Source organism: Anarrhichthys ocellatus, unplaced genomic scaffold (assembly GCF_004355925.1).
Source record: "Anarrhichthys ocellatus isolate YVR2014 unplaced genomic scaffold, GSC_Weel_1.0 scaffold15, whole genome shotgun sequence".
Taxonomy (NCBI): Eukaryota; Metazoa; Chordata; class Actinopteri; order Perciformes; family Anarhichadidae; genus Anarrhichthys; species Anarrhichthys ocellatus.
The window spans coordinates 1,375,322-1,396,716 of NW_022280045.1; the positions used below are offsets into that span (position 1 = coordinate 1,375,322).

Consider the following 21,395-nt stretch of genomic DNA (forward strand, 5'->3'; position numbering starts at 1 on the left):
AATGAATGCAATTAATAATTTCTTTCATGACTAAAACCCCTGAAACCATATTTAAATGAGTGAATTATGTAGCTCACTTCACAAGCTGTGAATCAAAATGAATTAGTGGAAATCACAAGCCGAGAGAGGGCAGTTAATGTATGCTTTGATAAGTTTGAGTGCAACACTCAGACCTGAATTCAACAGCTTTTCCAAAGAAATTTGCCGTGTTGGTTTTAGCAGTAAAATACATCCGGTCATAGCAGAGTGAGACACTTTTAACTGACGAATATAAAAACATGCAAAGAATTATAAATCCATACTGCGTAGTTTTCAGAATCCAAATCTTAGATTAATTCGATTTTCTAGATTAATTGAGGTGTCAGAAAATATATCTGCTCTTTTGATAGCTTTATAAATGATGTCGTCATTTTTCAAGCCAAAAAAATTGCAAATATTTGATGTGAGGTTTTGCAGCTTTTCTCTGTTTTCTATGAAGTAAAATATAAATCTTTTGGTTTTGGACTGTTGGTTGGACAAAGCGAGACATTTGAAGACATCACCCTGGGCTGTAGCATATTGTCATGGCCCTTTGCACTGTTTTTCTGATCGACCAATAAATAACTTTTAATCGTTAGTTGCAACTAATGCTTCAAAAAAGGAAACCCCATCTATCTGTCAACAGTACAACAAAAACAGAATAAATAATTTATTTTTTTTTTTTTTAAATTCTAGGATATTATATATTCACTTTGGGAAAATGTTGCCGTCTGATATTTATTAGACACAATTTTAAAAATCAATTATATTCTTTAAAAAGGGTTTTTGTATAATAATTGAAACAGCTCCTTTCCTCAAGACTGAACCATAATAATCATCTTTGTGCCAGACGTAGTAGAAATCTTAATTTGGATCATAACCCGACGCCATGTGTGTGCGTGTCGTATACAGCCGTTGTATTTACCTGGGCCTCTCTTGTCCCAGCCACACACCATGGTTCCCATGCTGAGTCCCATGCCCTTGTACTGGTACACCATGTTGGCGAGCAGCTTGGAGGCCGCCGCCACCGAGATGCGCTCCTTGTTGCGGAGCTCGTAGATGCGGCACTGGCGGGCCAGCAGGCGCTCCCAGAAGCTGCAGTCGGCCGCTCCACCGGCCATGGTACCCAGCAGGTAGGGGTTGATCTCGATCACCTTCTTCACAGTCTGCGAGGCGATGTAGGAGCCCGCTGTGGCCCGAGAGTCCACTGCTACGATGACGCCATGCTGGAACTGAGAGAGGTGACAGCGGGAAGGGGGGGGAAACGCATTAATGGGAGCACATGATGGCAGGAGGGGGAACATGCACACGGATGGATCAGCGTAGAGTTCAATTACCTATTCCCTACCTTCCATTTCTGTCTAGACAAAGCAGAAATGTGCTGCTGCTGCACAACTGTGCGAGGAGACGAGATATATGGCTCAGCTCTGCCAGAAAGCTGCTGGATAAGAAGGAAGACCTTTGCTCTTCCCTCTAAAATCCTCCATCAGTGAAGTGACAGTAACAACAGCTGTATAGCACTACAGTGAAGACAACAGATTTAGCCAGCCAGAGGAAGATGTCTGCGCCCCCTTCCACTCAGGGATTAAAGGATAAAGTTGGGAGTTATTTTATCTTTTCTTTTTATCAACAAATCCCCGAAGAGACCAAAAGCAGCCGCAGGGAGTTGGTGCAGTACTTACAGGGCTCTGCACGCTTGACAGAGTGAGAGGGGAACAAGCTGGCCGTTTCCACTGTAATGACAGCATGTGTCACCCAAACAAAGTGTGGCTCTTTTATGCGTTTTTAATAGTTTTACAGACAACAATGGTGTTCTGTGGCAGAACTGATTTCAGACTATTATCTCGTTAGTAGCCAGAATTCATTCTTGGGATTGGTATTTCTACCGGACTCCACAAGTCCACAACTTATCCACAAGTTTTTGTTGGGTTTTTCTTATTGTGGTATATTACTGGTTCTGAAATAATATTCAGATCATCTGATATCAAAGCATCTGCCATAATATGAACAACATTTACACAAAGTATGATAGCATACTTAAATGAACAAATAATGGATGTGAAAAAATAAATTCTTATTTAAAAAAATGCAATCCTTCCTACCATAGCTGCTATAAATAGCCTACCAGGACATATCATCACTGAAAATATGAACCACGTTTTTTTTAATTTTCACCAATTAGATCCATTAATGCTCAGTTAAATGGTTACATAGTTTATTTGGGATGAAAGAAAATTGTCAAGAACGCCAAATAGAATAAAGACATACATATGGCTACTTTAATGCCTCAGTTGTCTTAAGGTAATCTGTTCAACTTGACTATAATACTTTAAAACAGTTCTTTATCATATTTAACTGTTAATATGCAAAAAAAGACAGCACCTGTACAGTTAGATGATAGCATTATGTAAATCACAAATTGAGTTCATACTTATATTATTGTGCAGAGAAGTTATTAAACATAAGCCATGTGTGGACGCTGCACAAGTGTCGTCTACAGATCCGTCTTCTTTCCATTCATACAGGTGGAAATAAAGCCGACAGATTCAAAGGTATTAACTTGAGACACGTACACATTAAAATGTCATGAATGTCAAAAACACACAGAGATGACTAGCTTATGATCACTGAACTGCTTCTGATGCCAGAAACGTTTGACACAAAGCTAACGTTAACGTGAGGTGAACATGTCCAATGAGAACGCGGTTTGTAGCTATGCTAGCATGCTAACGGTTGACATGTAGCGTTATGTGAACTCTCAAGAACGTAGTCTGGAGTTTGAAAGGTTTATCAAACACCTATGTTGACAACTATTACAATGCGTTAGTTTAGGAATAGCCGCTAGCTACTACTGAGCTTTAATTGACTTACTTTAAATGCTAAGGTGGTGGTTCCATGCAGGAACTCTATTTTCCTCTCGACGCCATCCTCGTCCCCGCCACTCACAGGGTTTCTAACGGAGAAATTGAGACCGTCTCCCGGCGTAGCGTCAAACCCCAGGCCGCTCTGTTCGGGTCCGCAACCGAAGACGTGAGGTTGACAATTATCAAAAGAAAAATTCGCACAATCACTGCTCAACACACTAGCCAGAGCCATCTTTGAAATAGTGTGATGAGCGAGCAACTTCCGCCAGGGAGAGGGTGAAACATTTTATCGAGTCGAGGTGGCAAAAGAAAATCCCACAGCGCCCCCTGTCTTCGGGGCGGACTGCAGATGTGCTGCTGCGATGAAAGGGGAGATAAAAAGCTGTGTGTAAACTGTGCCAACACCTTGATAAACAAAATCAAGACTCTAAAGGCTACAACAGTTTGAAAACACTTATAGTAAAGATGTATTCTAGCTAACTGACAAACTCTTAGGAAGGTGGCTGACTTTGCAATACTTCTAAACTTTACCACCAACCACCACCTGAACCACCAACATTCTGCTTCATCCCGAACCCTCTGATGCTCTTCTTCTTTCCTCCACTGTCTTCTCCCTCCTCTTCATGTCTCTGTAATATTCCTCTCTCAGGTCCTCTCTCTTTCTTTGGCTCCAACCCTGGGCTGTGATGTGGAAGAGGTCCACGCTGTTTCCCGAGTAGGCGTCCCTGTGAGTGGCTCTGAACACCGCTTCCCTTGCCAAGGAGACGGCCTCTTCTTTACTCAGACTCCACCTCAGTCCTCCATCCAGGACTCCGTAAGCATAAGGAGAGCCCGAGCCCACGGAAAAGACATCCCCCTGCAGTCGGGCTCCATCGCTGCACACATATATCAGCTTTGGGCCTTTGTTGGGGGACGCAGAATGTGAGTCTTCTGACCTCATTGCACCGTCGGCGTTACCTGCTTCCTTATCCCAGCCACACAGTGTAAGGGCCACACACAATTCAGTCCCTTTAAAGGGGTGCAGCATGAACGACAGGAGCTTGGCGGTGCCACTTATCGAAAGGCAACGTCTGTGCCGCAGTTGGTAGAGTCGGATCTCTCTGGCCAGAATTCGCTCCCACAGCATGCAGTCCGCCCCGCTCCCCGAGGAGGTGACCACTAAATGGGAGTGAATCGGGGTGATCTTGTGAACGGCTGGACAGGCAACAAGTCCCCCAGCACTGGCGCGCGTGTCTGCAGCTGCAATGACCCCGCCTTGGAAGATGAAAGCCAAGGTCGTCGTTCCATGAGACAGAGGGAAGGGTCGGCGGACCGTCACTGAATTGTTGGCCGGGGAATAAGGCATCGGAGGCCTGCGGTGGAAAGGGGCAGAGTTCTGCAAAGTTAGCTTGGAGAACTGCAGTTGAATCCCCCTATTTGTCCCAGATTTCACCAGTCTCCTCAATCCAAAATTGCATAAGTCAGTCATGTGAAAACATGCGGCTGTATCTTCGAAGTCGAAGTCAGGAAACCACTTGGGATACACAGGAGTGTCTCTGAAGCTACAAATGTCTTCCAAAGCCATGATGAAGGATATACTGATAGATTTGTTGTTCAGAAATTCAGAAAAAAAGATTTGGCAGGCAAAAATTAATCATTAAACACAGATTAAACCAAGGTCTGTCTTTAGGAAAACTGGTAAAACAAAGTCATTAAACTCAAGTGTTTTGTAATGGTGAATGCTGCCACCAAGTCTCACTCGCTCATCTGACGTCTGGTCTGAAAGACCAAAGTTTGTACCCTTTTATAGCCCTCCCAAATATGACACCTTGCACAAAAACATACACAGGCGTGTGTCCAAAACCATTGGAGTTGACATTACGTGATATTTTATCCAACCAGCTGTGAAAATAATATCCAGAGAAGCCCTTTTCTGCAAACCCTCAATGTTTTACTGAGTGACAGACTCATCTTTCTAGTTGTGTGCAAGTTCATACATATTTTTCATCATTTTCACTTTGTTGTTACAGCAAGGCACCAACAGCAGGATCTTCTGACAAACTTCCTTTCTGTATTGTAGTTGCCTCTAGTATATGGCCCAGATATCTATCATTTAGTTCTATCAGAACTAAAGTAGGCCTAGACCGAATAACAATTCATCTGATTGAATACTCGTACCTTTTTCAAATTATTCTGACAAAAGATTTTTATTTTTATGACTGTTACTTTCATTTATTTTTAAAATAACTAAATATCTGTGTAGGATGTTTAAAAAAAAATAACGTTAAAACTTTTATATGAAACATGAACTGTTGAATTCAGTATTCATAAACTGAAGACCTTAGATGCGCAGTTATCGCGGTATTTTACGATGCAACTGCAGTACATCCCACGCCATTTTGGGTCTACGTCATCTTGCTACCCAAATGAGCACAGTGGCCCTTGCAGATCCAAGATGGCGTCAGTTTCACCGTAAACCATAGGGACGAGACGGTCCCAGTCAATCCATTCAGTCGGCTAAAATCATGGCGTCCGGCAGCACGGGGAGCAGGGTATCCTGTGGGAGAGATTTGAACTGTGTCCCGGAGGTAGCCGACACTTTAGCTGCGGTCGCCAAACTCGGGTGAGGATACTGCTGCACTCCGCAAATTCTTTTTGTTTTGGTAAAAGTGAGCTTGCGAGAGGAAACGCGCTGGTTTGCTAGCAAAAAGTCCGTGCGTGTGTTTGCTAGCATCATGTCGGTGCGTGATGCTCGCTAAGCTAGCCGGTGAATAACCAGCACGTGCCCAATCACAACGATGCATGATACCGATGCAAAGTGTTTATTTTACCCGTATAGGCTGTTCTGTTTGTGTTTTTGTGAGCCGGCCGGGGAGTAGTTAACTAAACAGTTTGTTTATTTTTAGCGTTTCACCTCTACTTGACATTATACATGATATCAATGCTAAACTGCGACCCGTTCTTTCTCTGGTGTCCAGGTTTGACTTCCTGTGCATGCCCCTGTTCCACTCGAGGCTGAGGAGAGAGTTTGAGTTGGAGCCCGCTAAATCCCGATCCGGCGCGCACACCCGGTCAGACCTGCTGCTGTGTGGAAGAGGTTTGTCCTGCTACTGTCTTCAATCATGTTGGTGGTTAGGAGTAGTTTTATTGTATGCTCTCTGTAAATAAGAGAACTGATCCCCTGTCTGCCGCAACAGACCCCTGATGGATGGATGGATGGATGATGGGTGATTATGATGGTCGAAACGGGGGTTCAATAAATGGGATTATTATTCACTTTTTAAGTTTCAATTCAAGAATTTTAGAAAACGACAAAGCCAGAAAATGTAATCATATGAACAAACAATAAACTACAAATACAGATTTGTAACAAAGCAAAAATTGCATCATAAGAGATCATGGTTGTTTGACATAACGCGAGATGCAAATGTCAGTGTATTGGTTTTAGTGTACCGTTAAATATGTCTTGTCCGTCATAATGTCGCCTTTTCCATTGTTCTCTGTTGTAGCATCACTAACAAAAAAAATTGGATTGTCGTATCAAAGTTGGCATATAGATACAATGCTTGCTTCAGCCTTTTTTGATTCTTTGTTTGCAAAACATGGTGCCAGTCAAATTGAACCCACTCAAAGTTTTGATAAGAAACTAATAATAAATCAGTTGAAGCCCTTTTTTTCTTTCAACTGTGCTTTGTGCTTTGTTTAGATTGGAATACTCTTATTGTTGGGAAGCTCTCTCAATGGATCGACGTAGATTCAGAAATCGAGACAGAGCGCCGAAACTCGGAGGCTGTAAGTTCCCCAACATGCAGACGTTTTTGATCTTATCTTGTCCAGTCTCCTGTTAATTAATATGTCTCCACTCATCATTCTTTTTTTCCCGTTGTTTCCGTCCAGGCTCTGGCACAGGAGTTGAACTTCTCCGCCTACCTGGGTCTGCCCGTCTTCATGATCCCTCTAAAGGGCCCTAACTGTGCCAATCTAGCCCGTCTGCTGCTAAACCACATCCACACTGGACACCACACCTCAAATGTAAGACAAAGCACGAACAAACTCCACATGCACACGTAGATTGCTTTTCATCTGGCAGAGAATTCCGACGGACTCATCCGCTAACTTGTTGTCCCCTTGCCCCCCCCCCTCGGATCAGTTCTGGGTACGTGTCCCGTTGATGGCGTCTGAGGACACGCGGGAAGATCTGATCGAGAACGAGCCGGGCCCTTGCATCGATGACGCGAGTGTCGATGAGAAGACCTGGAGCTGGTTAGTCCACTTCCCGAGCAGTCGAGTGCAGTCTGCATGCTATAACAGCTGCCATTGATTTCCTTTTAAAAGCGTAACTCATTTTGTTTACTTCCCTCTCGTTCCTTTAGGTGGCACTCATTTAGAACCCTTTGTGACTACAACAAGAGGATCTGTCTCGGTGAGAGAGAGAGAGCACACTGTGAAGCACCAGCCTGGGGCAAAGTCACTGCATTAAGAAGAAATAATTATGGTTGTGTCTGCTACTGAAAATGTGCTTTTCTCTTTCTTTTTTTTGTATTCCTGAAGCTATTGATGTCGGAGCAGACATGCCGTCAGACGCGGTGATTGATAAGTGGCTCGGGGAGCCTATCAAAGCAGCCATACTTCCCACCAGCATCTTCCTAACCAATAAGAAGGGCTTCCCTGTTCTGTCCAAAGCCCATCAGCAGATAATCTTCAGTCTTTTCAAGGTACGATTCCACAGCTTCAACTGAAATGACAAAACCAGCCAAATGAGGAAGTGTCGCTTTGAATGAAAACAAATCAATCTTTTCGTAGTTGGAGGCCCAGTTCGTCTTCACAGGCACCAGTCGCCACACTGAGAAGGACTTCCGGTCCTACCTGCAGTACCTGGAATACCTCAACCAGAACCGGCCCTCACCCAATTCCTACGAGCTCTTTGCCAAGGGCTACGAGGACTACCTGCAGTCTCCCCTCCAGGTAAGGAAGTGCTCCTCGGCTTTCACATATCCAGAGAAGAAATGTTAGCGATGAAGACTAATGCTATTATTTTCCCTCCTTCCTTCAGCCACTCATGGACAACCTGGAGTCTCAGACATACGAAGTGTTTGAAAAGGATCCTATTAAATATTCACAGTACCAGCAGGTAAGACCATCGAACCCTTAAGTCAGCCATTCCAATCAGACCTCTCCTAGGCAGATCTTGTGAATTTGTACACAGTATATATATTTATCTATGTATTATAGTAGCTACCTTACCCGTTCTTACTCTGAGCTTTCGTGTCGAATATTTAATTAGCTGTCTGTGTGCGTCTGTAACTGAAGGGAGAGCTTGTACGGACAGGACTGATTGCCACTTGTGCTGCATTCACACACATCGACATGTTGATCCACCTGCTTTGTCCTTGTGTCTACAGGCTGTGTATAAATGTCTACTTGACAGAGTTCCAGAGGAGCAGAAAGACACAAGCGTCCAGTGAGTATCTGTACCCACATTAAACGTTTGCAACCAACACACTCTCCTCTCGATAGAGCTCTGTAGAACCTTTAGTAGCTGAACAGGGTAACATACTTGAGGAAATGATTGTTATTTATTTGACAGGGACGGTGCACAGCTTCTTAGTAATTCCAGATTTCCCTATAAGCTAATTTACACCTGTAGTTCCTGGGCAGTAAACAGAGAATAACATCGCTGTTAAGAAAATGAACGCCATAGTACAAAACACAATTACAAGACTGTACATATTCACGATACGAGAACAACATATTTATGGCAGCACAACACCCACAACATTTCACAACTTTAAGACACATCAGGTGTTAGCGTTCATGCGTGACGGGAACATGATTGGTTTGCTTTTAGCCATGATTTCAAATGTCTTGAATTTAAAGCCCATCTTTAACATAACTAAGTTAGTTGCTCTAATAGAGAGGCTGATCTGACAAACTCGGTCGAGCCGTCGCTTGCAGTCTCCTCAGAAATGATGATGATGGTGTCTCATTGTCACAGGGTGTTGATGGTGTTGGGAGCAGGTCGGGGTCCCCTGGTCAATGCGTCCCTGCGCGCTGCCAGACAGGCAGACAGGAAGCTGAAGGTGTACGCTGTGGAGAAAAATCCCAACGCTGTAATCACGTGAGTGGAATATACAGTATGTCTAAGCTTATATCTGTGCAGTTTAACTTTCATCATCTGACCATAAGGATAAGTCCTGTCTTATCTCACTATAAATCAAGGCGTCTGTCTTTATGTGTGTTATTCGCATAAATCATGAATCGCTCCTCCGATCTACATCACACACGCTGGGTGTGTTACTGGAGTGCTTTTTTCAAATTCGGTGCAATTTGGACACGTTCAATAGTTATACACTTTGAATATCCAACGGCGAGGAAAATGACATCGAAGTGCGTTTCACAGCAACCCGAACGTGTGTTTTCATAACCGGATTTGGTGATTTAGGGCCCTTTGCTCTCCTTTTCACCCTTTTCCTAGTTGGGAATTGTGGGTATTAGCAGTGGTAGAAGAAGTACTCAAAATCCAAAGTACCAACGGGCTCTTCTACTAGTTGCATACAAATTTATAGAGCCTAGAAAACGTTAAATTGATGCCTTGCGCAAACAATCTTAACAACTTCTATACATGTTCAGGCTGGAGAACTGGCGCTTTGAGGAATGGGGGGATCAGGTGACAGTGGTGTCATGTGACATGCGTGACTGGGCGGCACCTGAGAAGGCCGACATCATCGTCAGCGAGCTGCTGGGATCGTTTGGTGACAACGAACTTTCCCCCGAGTGCTTGGATGGAGCGCAGAAATTCCTCAAAGGTACTTGGGTTGTATGGTTAATGTGAAATCTTTGTCCCTTTTTTTAATTTCAAGTATCGACTACAAATGTAGATGCTGCAGATGCAAAGTCATTAAATGCAGGTTGTTTGCCACATCAACCGTGAGGAAAGCATTTTTTGTCCTCTATTACCTTTTTTTTATGCTTCCTTGCATCTCAAAGCGCTTTCTCTTTTCCTCGTCCGGTCACGTCTTGTTCTCAGATAACGGAGTGAGCATCCCTTGTTCCTACACGTCCTTCCTTGCTCCCCTGTCCTCCTCCAAGCTCTACAACGAGGTACGGGGGTGCCGGGAGCGCGACAAGGACCCGGAGTGCCACTTTGAGACGCCCTACGTGGTGCGCCTACATAACTTCCACCAGTTGGCTGAGCCCAAAGCATGCTTCACCTTCAAACACCCCACAACAGGTAGACGCAAACACACTGAACTCGTACGGTACGCCCCGGTAAACAAATTCCACTTTGACATGATGTGTTGTGAGTATGCTGACCGCTCTTTGCTTCTTCTGTCAGATATGGACAATAACCGGTATCAGTGCCTCCGATTCTCAGTGGGTTGTAACTCCGTGCTGCATGGTTTCGCTGGCTACTTTGAGACCACGCTGTACAAAGATGTCACTCTCAGTACGTCACCTTTATTAAGACGGAAGTAATGTCGTGATTAGATCTAAATGTTGATGTTTATATTGTGTGTTTGTTTGCTGCAGGTATAAAACCAGCCACGCATTCACCTGGAATGTTCTCCTGGTTCCCCATCCTCTTCCCCCTCAAAGTGAGTCGCACAGATAAAATCTTCGAAATTGAACTACTTGCCGTTTGCATTCGCATATCAATCCTCGAATTCTTCCTCCCGATAGCAACCCATCGCCATATCCCGGGATGAGGACATCACGGTGCGGTTCTGGCGCTGCAACAATGGGAAGAAGGTGTGGTATGAATGGGCCGTGACCGAGCCCTCCTGCTCCGCCATCCACAATCCGGCAGGACGCTCCTACACCATCGGCCTGTGATGACGACACATCAGCACACACACATGTTTCTGTAAGAGTTAATGGCAGTTTAAGTGGAGGTGTCCCAGCTCTTTTTTTTTATATACACAGTTAAAACCTGGACTCGTGGTGCAAAACCGCTAAAAGTTCAGTCCGGGTTTTAAAGTTACCAGTGTTTGGAACGTTTGAGCGGACAAATATAAAAAAAGAGTTGATTGGATAAACAAGATATTTCCGCCTGTGTTTTTGAGAAGTCCGTTCAAGCGGGCACGGACTATCACCTGTACACAGATTGTATTATTGCTGTGAGATGGGCTCATTCAGATTAGGTCAAACGCATCGTCACTGGTTTATTTTAAGTCCCCCGACATCCACACTCAACTCAACAGAACCTTTTGCCTTATCAAACACAAACACACATTCCATACCCTCCTCCTCAACACAAGGGGGTCAGAGGAAGGTCTTGCCATTCAGGTCACATACCATATTATTTGGGGGGGGGGGGGGGGCTGTCTCTTATTACCTTTATTTTGTTTGTGTGTTTGAACCATGTCAATAAAAACAACTCTGTAATGTTCTCCCTGGGCTCTGAGCTTTTGTTTGGTACCACTACGCTCTGCAAGTTGTTGGGATCATAACAACTTATTGTAAATGTCTATTATTTTAGAATGATAACAGAAGCAGTGCTTTAGTTTATTATGAGATGACAGGCTAAGCAGCAAGGATATTTTGTTGTCCAGTAGATGTCACCCTCGGAGGACAATCTGCTGGCCCACAAGAAATCAATAGATTGATGGCTCGCCCTGACCTAATGTGTGTAGAGCGTGTATGCTCTAATTTTTTTATTTGCTGACGCCTTGTACTTCATTAGCAGATGTTCAGGCATATACAGACCTGTCGGATGTAACAAAGCGTAGTCATCGGCTCTGAACCTCACAGTTGTGCAGTGTGCAAGTGTTTTTCTGCATCGATGCAACTGTCGAGTTCAATTTAACCCTCGGAGAGACTACAAAAGCTACTAAATATGCTCTTCAATCACAGCTAAGCATTTCTGGAGCCTGCAGACAAACAAGCAGGGTCAAAGGTCGATTGACGTGTTAATAATTAAAACAGACAGTAGACTTATCCATATGAGATCATACACTATATGTAACTATTTTATGTAGGCAAGTATGACTATAAGTAAGTTGATAAGCTTACACTTACAAGTTCCCCATCAACTGTATAACCACCTACTTTTGGTAACTGGTGCTTGTCTTGTTAAATGACCATTTGTGCAACTAAGGGCAATGTCAATCATACATATTGTGTTTGTGGAGATATTCCTTCACCGTCACTTGAAATATGCAATAAATGGATATATATATATATGTAAGGCAAGTCCTATATCCAAATTTAGTTTTTCATAGTTCTATTCAGGCAACTTTGCTGTAAGGATAAACTGTAAGTGTACCTTTAGGTTGTGTATTATGTCATTGGGGAAAAGGGAGCACTGGGTCCTTATTGCTAGAGAGGGCGGGGCGTGAGACGTTTTGACAATTTGGGCTGCGCTGATTGGTTAAAAATAACTTAATTTTTCTAATTAATTGTCAGCTGGGTGTCTTTTGTTATCTCGGATAGCCGACAGGACGAATGCCCAACATGAAGTTCGTCACCTAACAGGCCGCTTTCAGGGGGGTTCAAGTCACAGCAGCTGCCGAACAGGTGGGTCTTCACTTTATTAGCTGTTTCTTGAGGTGTTACACAGCAAAACAAAGAGCACGAGGTTAGTGCTGATGGGTTAATTGCTAATTCCAACCGTCTTGTTGGTTACACGGGAAACACACTTTTATTGGTAGCTATTCGCGAGACGTGTTTAACCGGCGAATTTCAACCTCAGTATTTCAACATTTACCGGTTTGTAATGTGACGTGACGTGCGTCATTTTGCTTTAAAAAACTCAAGTTTGTGGTCACTAGTAAACCCTCCAGACAGAGTGCTGCACTCTTCATTAATAATGCTAGGACGAGCACGAGCCTACTGCAGCCAACTAAAGATGGAGACAAACACTATCAGTATTTATTTTTTACATCAAATGGTTCTGTAGGAAAGTGGCGGGAAAGTATTCAACAACTGTGTCTGGGAAATATAATTGAGTTGAAATGGAGTTCACTTAAAAAAAAACAAAAAAAGAAATTCTGCCTTCATATTTAATTTGTGTATTGGCAGGCTTCGTAGGGAGGCGCTGGCCACAGAAGAGGGAGTGTCGTTGGAAAAGACTTGAGGATGCCCGAGGGTCCGAGCGGCGGCGGCAGCAGCAGCAGCGGGGCCAGTCACTCGGAGGGCCCAGGCCTCCAGTCGGGTGCGGGGAGGGATGCAGGATTAAGCTCCAAGGTGGCTCTGAGGAAAGAGATCGGCCTAGTCAGCGCCTGCGCCATTATAATCGGTAAGAACGAACATGTGGTGTTTCCTTCCACTCGTGAACTGTTGGTAAGTGAAAATAAAGGCAGTGAAGCTCTCATCAGGTTTTAAGTGACAAAAATAATCTCTTTTATGGCTGACTTGACTGTGTGGATTGGCCGTCAGCAATACTGTCATGCTTCATTGTCATTATTTTTTGGGCTTTAATAATGGGCAATGGCTGAGTGGAACAAACAAGTTATTCAACAAGTTATTGTACTGCATAAAACAATCATGAATTTAGTTTCACTTGGGATTCATTACACCTTGTTTTGTGTGAGAAATCACTCATTTGGAATAATTTTGTCCAATTTGTGAACATTTTCTCACTAAGCATATTTTGAAAGCATTTTCAGGATGTCGGTGAACCGTCCTCCTTTACACGTGTAAAGAAAATGTAGCTGAATCAAGATACACTGACTTAAAACATGCCACTTTGTACTGAAGTGGTTGGGCCTCACTGACTGTAATCTCTCCCTCCATCACTCTCTCTGTCGTGATCATGAGGGATGGGCATCCTCGGTACGCTCCTCACATGTTTCCAGGGAACCGTTAACTGCCAGGAAACCTGCTCAGTCCCTGCATACATGCAGAGAACCCCCCCCCCCCAAACAAACGTCAATGAAAAGCAATCCCACTAATGATGGTGTCTACCAACTGCATTTTCCATCACCGCCTTAAGCATGCGGTCGCTGTACCGTTGACAAGAAGCAGCTGTGGCCTCGTAATAATATATTGATTATTATGGATAAATGAGTGTAAAAGCCCATCAATCATCTACCTCATTTAATTTAAACTGCACAAGATGGCAAATACCTTCTTTGAAATAAATCAGGTTAGGCGGTGCCGTGTAAGCATACTGCAATCGTCTGCTCTGCTTTTCCCAGCCACTGAAAATTTCCCAGTGGATGTTTTTAACAATATTATGTACTGTTTGGATTTGTGTGTTTGGTTCTAGGAGCCACACAGGGGATATAAACTCATTCATCTCCTCTGGTGTTAAAAGTCGCACATATTCTCCTCTAAAACAAAGGCAACGTAAATATAATTCAGAAAAAACATTAGCAACTACAAAGAGGCTAATTGTCTCTCTCGTAGACGGTAACAGACATTCAGATGACAAAAGTAAAATAGAAAATACGACTCGACTGCTCGTTTTTGAAATTGTCCATATCATCATTGATCCCAAACGAGCACAGTTTTCCCCACATGGGCTGACCAGCAGTGGGCTTGTGGGATGGGAAACATTGGATACCTGATTGGCCAGTCCACACGCAGGATCGGGCTGCTCCAAAAATGCATCATAGCCCAGTGTGGAACAAATCTACGAGCCGGTAGTGCGGGCCATGCACAGAATATTCACTTGGAGAGGTCCATAGGTGAGAATAATTTTATATAAAACCAACTCGGCGCGCAGGTTAATTCTGTACTGGAAGAAAAAAACGTATCGCAGGGCGTCATGTGACAATAAATTAAATCTTTCCCTTTATAGCCTGAGATCTGTTTTAGTGGCTTTATGCTTGTTTTCATGCTTCCCACTGTTCATAAACATAATATCTGCACCGTTATGCTTTTTATACAGAAGATTTGTGACTGATCTCATTGCATTCACAGTATTTATTTTTGCATATTTAAAATAGCATTGAAATGCCAGAGCATCCAGCAACTGCTTCTAATTTGTATTCTTAATCTGTCCTCTGTCTGTTTTTTTTTTTTTTTTTTTTTAAACTCTCTCAGGCAACATCATTGGATCAGGGATTTTTGTGAGTCCTAAGGGGGTCCTGGAGAATGCTGGCTCAGTGGGTTTGTCCCTCATTGTGTGGGTTACCACTGGAATCATCACAGCCATCGGTGCTCTCTGCTATGCGGAGTTGGGGGTGACCATCCCCAAGTCGGGGGGAGACTACTCGTATGTCAATGACATCTTTGGAGGACTGGCTGGGTGAGAACAAATATTTGTCTGAAGCCCTTATGTTAAGGATTTGAAGGAGCAGCATCTAGCATTCATTGGGATGTATTAGATAATATTAATATTGGACACAAAGAGACTTCAACGCATGTTTGCTGTACCTTGATTCCTGTATTTATAAAGTTTTGCTCCAATGATGCGTAAATGCTGTCTGGAAAAATTATAATGCAAGGTTGTTGTAGCAGCAAGCCTTTTGTAATTAATGAGAATGTTGAGTAGGCCCCGCCCCCTTTCCCTCCACAACAATGTTCACCATATAATGAAAGCCTCTCCAAATGTGTTAAGTGTTGTGATCCCAGAATGTCACTGACCCAGTTGCACTCATTTATCTTGTCTTCAACAACAGTGCCCCAGTGCAGTTCTATAACGCACTTAGCCGATATCCTTCATTTTGTGCTAACGAGGGCTAGCATGCTCACACACAGTTGTGCGTGTGTGATGCACACTGTTGCTACGTCTCATCCACCTCCTGCTGTTTTTGTCCCTCAGGTTTCTGCGTCTGTGGACCGCAGTGCTGGTGATCGCCCCCACTAACCAGGCTGTGATTGCTCTCACCTTCTCAAACTACATCCTGCAGCCCCTCTACCCCTCCTGCCTCCCCCCAGAGAGTGGCATGCGCCTGCTGGCTGCTGTCTGCCTGCGTGAGTCCCGAAATTAAACCCCAGATGAAATTGCTGTCGTTTGAGGCTAGTGCATTAACGGATGCAGAACGTGATGCGGCATTCAAAGCCCACTTTGAGGAATTAATTTCAGGCATGACTTTATTTGATTTTATAAAGACTTTTTAAAGCCTTTGTTAGAGGAGCTTTGTGTGCATGGGGGAAAATAACTCAAGTGAGATCATTGAGTAATCTTTGCTTGATTGCCACCTCTATAAAAGTTTTGATCAAAAAGCCTGCATTGCAAACTGGATATCGATGTAGCGTGCAATAAAAGACGCTGCATTAATAATGCACGCGTTGTAATCTGTGCAGTGTAGCAGCTTGAGACATACGGAGGACTTAAAGTCAGGATATCTTTCTGTACTGCATTGATGGCAATCTTCATTCATCATTGAACCCTAGTCAGGATGAAAATATTTAAAAATACAACTATGCAGTATTAACATCACATTTTGCATGAGTTAGCATGCTAACACGTTAAACTAAGAGGTGTTGGGCACGGTGGTGCTTTGAGCTAAATGCTAAGCACCGCCTCTCAGAGCTGCTAGCATGGCTGTAGACTTCAGGAACTTGTGAGTGACATATTGTACAACGAACTTCATGGAAGAGATACTTGAGTGCTGGAGTCCACCGTACTGTGTACAGGTGATCAAGCAAACCCTGGGAAACGCATGTTGCATCGAAACACTGATGTTCTGAAGATTGGTCATACAGATGCTTATCTGCAGGTGTTTTCTTTTTTCTACTGAGGCAGGCTTTTATTTAGATGTGTGTGTGTGTGTGTGTGTGTGTGTGTGTGTGTGTGTGTATGTATGTATATATATATATATAGTCACACTTATGCCAAGCAACGATTGGACTAGTTTCACTCAAATTGTCAGATATACAAATACTGGCTTTGTTGCCACCTTGTTGTGAGAAGAAATGTCTTGAATCGGACGCATTTCTTTTTGCGCCTCAAGACATTTTACCAATCATAATTTAATTTATTTAACATGGAGGGGAAAACTAATCCCCACATGATGGGCGTGTGATGCAGCTATGCACTTTAACTGATTTGACTAATAATTAGATCCTATATTTTAAGTGTTATGACTTTAAGGTACATAAAACCTTTATTTTCTTTTAAATTAATTTAATGTCTTAAGATGTAAAGCAGCATTCTGTATTATACATTTACCCGTTTCTATTGCAGCTCCACACATCTGGTACATCTTATTTTTCATTAGAAAACCAGGGTTGTTTCTATTCAAACACCATGAAAAACATCAAAACACATTGTAGATGCCACATTGTGTAGAAGGCTCCGTATTATTTGTTCGTAAAATGGGACGGACCTCATTCTAACTTTTGTCTTGCTGTCCTGTAGTGTTGCTGACGTGGGTGAACTGCTCCAGTGTGCGCTGGGCCATGTACGTCCAAGATATCTTCACGATTGGCAAGCTCTCGGCCTTAGGTCTCATCATAATCCTGGGCGTCGTCCAAATATCCAAAGGTAGCATCATGTCTCTTTCACTGAGACCATTCCTTTAGTTTCTGTCTGTCCGTGTCTCTCTTATGACAGTGGTTCCGTATCATTTGTGCTTTTAGCCTTTTGAAAGTGAAGCAGGGTCAACTTCATAATGTCTGCAATGTTTCCCCAGCTGTGTTTCACCTGAATAGTATTTAGAGGTCTGAATAGGGAAACATGTCTAGTATTTCACAATAAATATGTAGTTTTAATCATTTCCTGACCCTTTACTAGAAAGCCCCTGTCTTAAGGTATGATGCTAAAACGCCTCAGCCACATCACAATATAGTTCCCTTGTGCTTCCCACGGGATTTATGATTATAATGTGAAGGAGGGATTAGCTCTTCATCCCACTCATAAAACACACACACACACACTCATGTGACCTAGCCCCCTCATATCCCACTGTGTGTGAGACATGGAAGCCGGAGATGCAGGAGGTGGTTATTGCTCGATATGATAAAATATTATTTAGTGGCTGAATTCTAAAACTGTTAAAAAATAGGGATTGATGGTCACCACCACTAAGATGATGTATAGGAGTAGACTTACACAGGGTATCTGTAGATTTCTATGTTAAGTTAACACATCAGACCCCTGCATCCGTAATCAAAAAGGCAGTAATGAACTGTGTAGAACATGGAAGGATCGTAACGGAGACCTTTTTTTAAAAGCATCGTGTGTTGTGTCTGGCGACCTCTGCTGCTCGGGTTGTGGAAGTGAAGAACCAGCTCGCGTCAAGATGAACTTCAGTTAAGCCCGATGTTTGCTTTTTGGTTCACAGGTCACTATTACTGGTTGGAGCCGGTTCACGCCTTTGAGACCTTACGAGAGTACGACACCGGTCAGATGGCGCTGTCCTTCCTACAAGGCTCCTTTGCTTACGGAGGCTGGAACTTCCTCAACTACGTCACAGAGGAGCTGGTCGACCCGTACAGGTAACGTCTGCACAAGCAGCGAAACGCAGAAAACCATCATTCGTTAAACTATTAAAAAGGGAATTTTAATATTGACATAAAAATCAAAACATGGTTTTATGAAGACCTCTCACAATACATAAGAATTTGTAAATGAAGGCAGAAAAAAAAGTTATGAAATGCATTGCGCAACACACAGGAGAAGGCCACAATGTACACAGCAGTTTGGTCCATCAAATAAGCGTTCAGCTTGAATTAAACATTTGTTAGAGGGGATGATTGTGGAAATCTCCGCCGCATGATAAGTGCCATCGTTTTGCAACACAATTTGCTTCCGATTTTCCGATTGAATTTAATGAAAATTTTCAGTTCTAAATCTTGGAAGATGCAAATGATCACTCGTTATCGGTACCAAATGCATCACACACACTTGTACATAAAAATAAATGTTGCTCTGTGGCCACTTTATTAGGTACACCTGTATTATCAATGCAATCCAAGCAGGATGAATAGGAATCCAAATGTTTCACTTGTTTAATTAAAGGTCAGTTGCGTTTCTCTAAGGTAACATTAAACTTCAGTCACAGAAAATGGTTAATGTACCGTAAACATCGTCTTCCACCCTCTCAGGAATCTGCCACGTGCGATCTTCATCTCCATCCCCCTGGTCACCTTCGTTTACGTGGCCACCAACGTGGCCTTCGTCACAGTCATGAGCCCCCAGGAGCTGCTGGCCTCCAATGCTGTGGCAGTGGTGAGGAAACAGAACCATGTTAAGTCCAATCTGAATGTAGCTAGAAGCAGATCAGACTTTGTACTCACTTTGACATAGAGTAGTTGCATTAAAAGTAACCCCATTAATCTGACGCATGCGCCACATTGTAGCATAACTACTTGATACGTCTCGATTAGTCAGACGTATCAAGTGTGTACTACTTGTTCTCTCTGTCTGCTCCTCATAAGACATTTGGAGAGAAATTGCTAGGAGTGTTGTCGTGGATCATGCCCATCTCTGTGGCGCTCTCCACCTTCGGGGGCGTCAATGGCTCCCTCTTCACGTCGTCTCGGTCAGTTTGTCCCCTCCTGTCCATTTCATCTTATTGCAGCTTCTATGCTTGTTTTCTGTTTGTTTTTGTCACTTGTTCTCATGCTGATATTGGAGCCCGTACCTGTAGATGGAAGCAGGGTGAAAATGAGAAGCTTAACAGGAATAAAATGCATGGGCAGTGTAACGGCTCATCTCTGAGGCCAAAAATTAGATTTCAGATTGTGGCGAGGGAGCCTGAATAGAAGATCGTACTCCTCGGAGCATATTTGACTCTAAGATGACCCCACTTGATCAACCCATCCCAAAGTACTGCGCCCATTGTTCTCCTTTTCTGGTTCATTTTTTCCCCTCCTGCACTTTTGACTTGAGCAGTTTGTCTCTGCACCAGCTGGCTCTGCTCTCCGGACTTAACGGCTCTCTGGTTCTGTTGCTCAGGCTGTTTTTTGCCGGAGCAAGGGAAGGCCATCTCCCCCGTCTGCTGGCCATGATTCACGTCACAAACTGCACTCCCATCCCAGCCTTACTGTTCACTGTGAGTCCTGAGGGGGGGGGAAAACGACACATCTACTTTTTGTCCTTTCGTGTGTCCTCCTCATCCTGTGCAGAAATGCTAACGTCTCCTCCCCTCTCACCGTGTTCAGTTGATCTCCACCCTGCTGATGTTGTGCACCAGTGACATTTACACCCTCATAAACTACGTGGGCTTCATCAACTACTTCTTCTATGGCATCACTGTCGCCGGGCAGATTGTGCTGCGCTACAGAGCGCCCGACATGCATCGACCCATCAAGGTAAAGACACAGACAGAGCAACTACAGAGATCACTTTCTGGCCAAACTTCTATCTAATTCTTCTTCGTTCATAACCAATAATCCAGTTTCACAAACCCTTTTGAAACACTGACTCATCAAGAAAGGTATCTATGTGGCAAAGAACATGTATTTATACTAGTTTGATAATAAGACCATATCTGCTCTTCATCCACCAGGTGAGCCTGATGTGGCCAATGATCTACCTTGTGTTCTGGGCCTTCCTGTTGGTCTTGTCCTTCTTCTCTGATCCGGTCGTCTGCGGTACTGGTGTGGCTATATTGATGACTGGTGTCCCAGTATACTTCCTGGGAGTCTACTGGGAAAACAAGCCACAGTGTTGGGATATTACCATTGGTAAGGCAACATCCTGGTGTCTTTAAATAAAAGTGGTTCATTATTAAATGCAGAGGTTAACGAGATACATTAGTCAGCATAAAAGGTTAACCTGCTTCACTTGTAATTTAAATACAACTAAAAGGTCTTTTTCACAAAGATTTTAATAAAATATCATATAGGTGTAATAAAGCTACAAGATTTATCACAAAGTTAAACCACTGTGTACATAACAATAGGACGATTAAAGGGTCGAGTGTATTTGAAATCAAGAATTTCTATAAACCATTAACTCTTAATATCAAATATGTTTGTTTTTTTTTGCTTTTTTTTCTCATCCCAACTGCATCCAGGTAAAATTACTCATCTGTGCCAAAAGCTCTGTGTGGTGGTCTATCCGGTCATGGTGCAGAGCGTGGAGCCTCAAAACCACGATGATGATGACGACGGCTGATTGTCAGCGTTTGTTTATCACATGTTCAATGTGTCACACTTTTGGCACAAAATACAAAGGCACTTCGGGAAGACCCTCAAAGATTAGCATATATATTCACTTGTTGTTTAACACTGGACTCTGTTGCTCTATGGTGACCAGCCTTAATTGCTCTCCACCATTCCAGTATGTGGTCCAGGAACAGATGTTTGAGATGAAATGTCACTTAATTTAAACTTATGAAACACTGAAATGATGACGCACAGGTCTGTTCTGTTCACATGTTGGAATTGAGAACTTTGTCCTCTTGTCTGTCTGAGTCTGGAGAAATATTTTAATATGCAAGTTGTATGTATTGTTCAAGCTCTGTATTTATATTCTCACCTGACTATAGTAACACTAAAATGAAATTTACCAGATGGTTTCATGTATTTTTTTTTTTTTTTTTAAATTCTCATTGGACTCGTGCCCCATTGTATTAATAATTCATTCAACATGTTCTCCTTTGAATCCATAGAGGCGGAGTTGGCTTTAGAGAGCAAGTGTTTGGTTTTCCTAGCACATAGATTTCTAGTTCTGATCATCACTGTTGAGTTTTC

General features: G+C 43.2%; 4 protein-coding genes across 4 annotated transcripts in view; 2 read left to right on the top strand and 2 right to left on the bottom strand.

The window, feature by feature from the left end:
* The window catches only part of psmb5 (proteasome 20S subunit beta 5), a 16,717-nt gene extending 13,571 nt beyond the window's left edge, over positions 1-3,146 (bottom strand). The window contains exons 1-2 of the mRNA XM_031854984.1: positions 2,890-3,146; positions 944-1,250 (exon numbers count right to left, since the gene is read on the bottom strand). Of these exons, the coding sequence (XP_031710844.1) occupies positions 944-1,250; positions 2,890-3,114 (532 nt within the window). The 5' untranslated portion in view covers positions 3,115-3,146. The remainder of the gene's footprint in view (positions 1-943; positions 1,251-2,889) is intronic.
* Positions 3,147-3,447: 301 nt separating this feature from the next.
* Positions 3,448-4,227, bottom strand: psmb11a (proteasome 20S subunit beta 11a). Its single transcript, XM_031854858.1, has 2 exons — positions 3,840-4,227; positions 3,448-3,782 (listed from the first exon to the last, which is right to left on the bottom strand). Exons 1-2 carry the CDS (start codon positions 4,225-4,227, stop codon positions 3,448-3,450), a joined length of 723 nt encoding a protein of 240 aa, XP_031710718.1.
* A 1,135-nt stretch (positions 4,228-5,362) lies between these two features.
* On the top strand, positions 5,363-11,250 carry prmt5 (protein arginine methyltransferase 5). The gene is made up of 16 exons (XM_031854909.1): positions 5,363-5,484; positions 5,840-5,958; positions 6,568-6,653; positions 6,759-6,893; positions 7,012-7,124; positions 7,235-7,284; positions 7,413-7,576; positions 7,665-7,826; positions 7,915-7,992; positions 8,264-8,322; positions 8,857-8,979; positions 9,492-9,667; positions 9,889-10,092; positions 10,198-10,308; positions 10,392-10,456; positions 10,542-11,250. The coding sequence occupies exons 1-16, from the start codon at positions 5,387-5,389 to the stop codon at positions 10,692-10,694; spliced, it is 1,896 nt and encodes a 631-aa protein (XP_031710769.1). The 5' UTR covers positions 5,363-5,386; the 3' UTR covers positions 10,695-11,250.
* A 1,042-nt stretch (positions 11,251-12,292) lies between these two features.
* slc7a8b (solute carrier family 7 member 8b) lies at positions 12,293-21,173 on the top strand. The gene is made up of 12 exons (XM_031854827.1): positions 12,293-12,377; positions 12,882-13,098; positions 14,850-15,054; positions 15,571-15,722; positions 17,113-17,238; positions 18,038-18,191; positions 18,801-18,924; positions 19,134-19,237; positions 19,654-19,750; positions 19,860-20,009; positions 20,207-20,384; positions 20,717-21,173. Exons 2-12 carry the CDS (start codon positions 12,939-12,941, stop codon positions 20,815-20,817), a joined length of 1,551 nt encoding a protein of 516 aa, XP_031710687.1. The 5' UTR covers positions 12,293-12,377; positions 12,882-12,938; the 3' UTR covers positions 20,818-21,173.
* The last annotated feature ends 222 nt before the right edge of the window (positions 21,174-21,395 follow it).

Bases quoted from the DNA above. Each gene is read 5' to 3' on its own strand.
- slc7a8b (XM_031854827.1), top strand. From the start codon at position 12,939: ATGCCCGAGGGTCCGAGCGGCGGCGGCAGCAGCAGCAGCGGGGCCAGT. The intron at 15,055-15,570 runs GTGAGAACAAAT...TTTGTCCCTCAG, and splicing joins ATCTTTGGAGGACTGGCTGG to GTTTCTGCGTCTGTGGACCG. The intron at 18,192-18,800 runs GTAACGTCTGCA...CCACCCTCTCAG, and splicing joins GAGCTGGTCGACCCGTACAG to GAATCTGCCACGTGCGATCT.
- psmb11a (XM_031854858.1), bottom strand. From the start codon at position 4,227: ATGCCTTATTCCCCGGCCAACAATTCAGTGACGGTCCGCCGACCCTTC. The intron at 3,783-3,839 runs GTAACGCCGACG...CCCCCAACAAAG, and splicing joins TGGCTGGGATAAGGAAGCAG to GCCCAAAGCTGATATATGTG.
- prmt5 (XM_031854909.1), top strand. From the start codon at position 5,387: ATGGCGTCCGGCAGCACGGGGAGCAGGGTATCCTGTGGGAGAGATTTG. The intron at 5,485-5,839 runs GTGAGGATACTG...TCTGGTGTCCAG, and splicing joins GCTGCGGTCGCCAAACTCGG to GTTTGACTTCCTGTGCATGC. The intron at 7,827-7,914 runs GTAAGGAAGTGC...TCCTTCCTTCAG, and splicing joins ACCTGCAGTCTCCCCTCCAG to CCACTCATGGACAACCTGGA.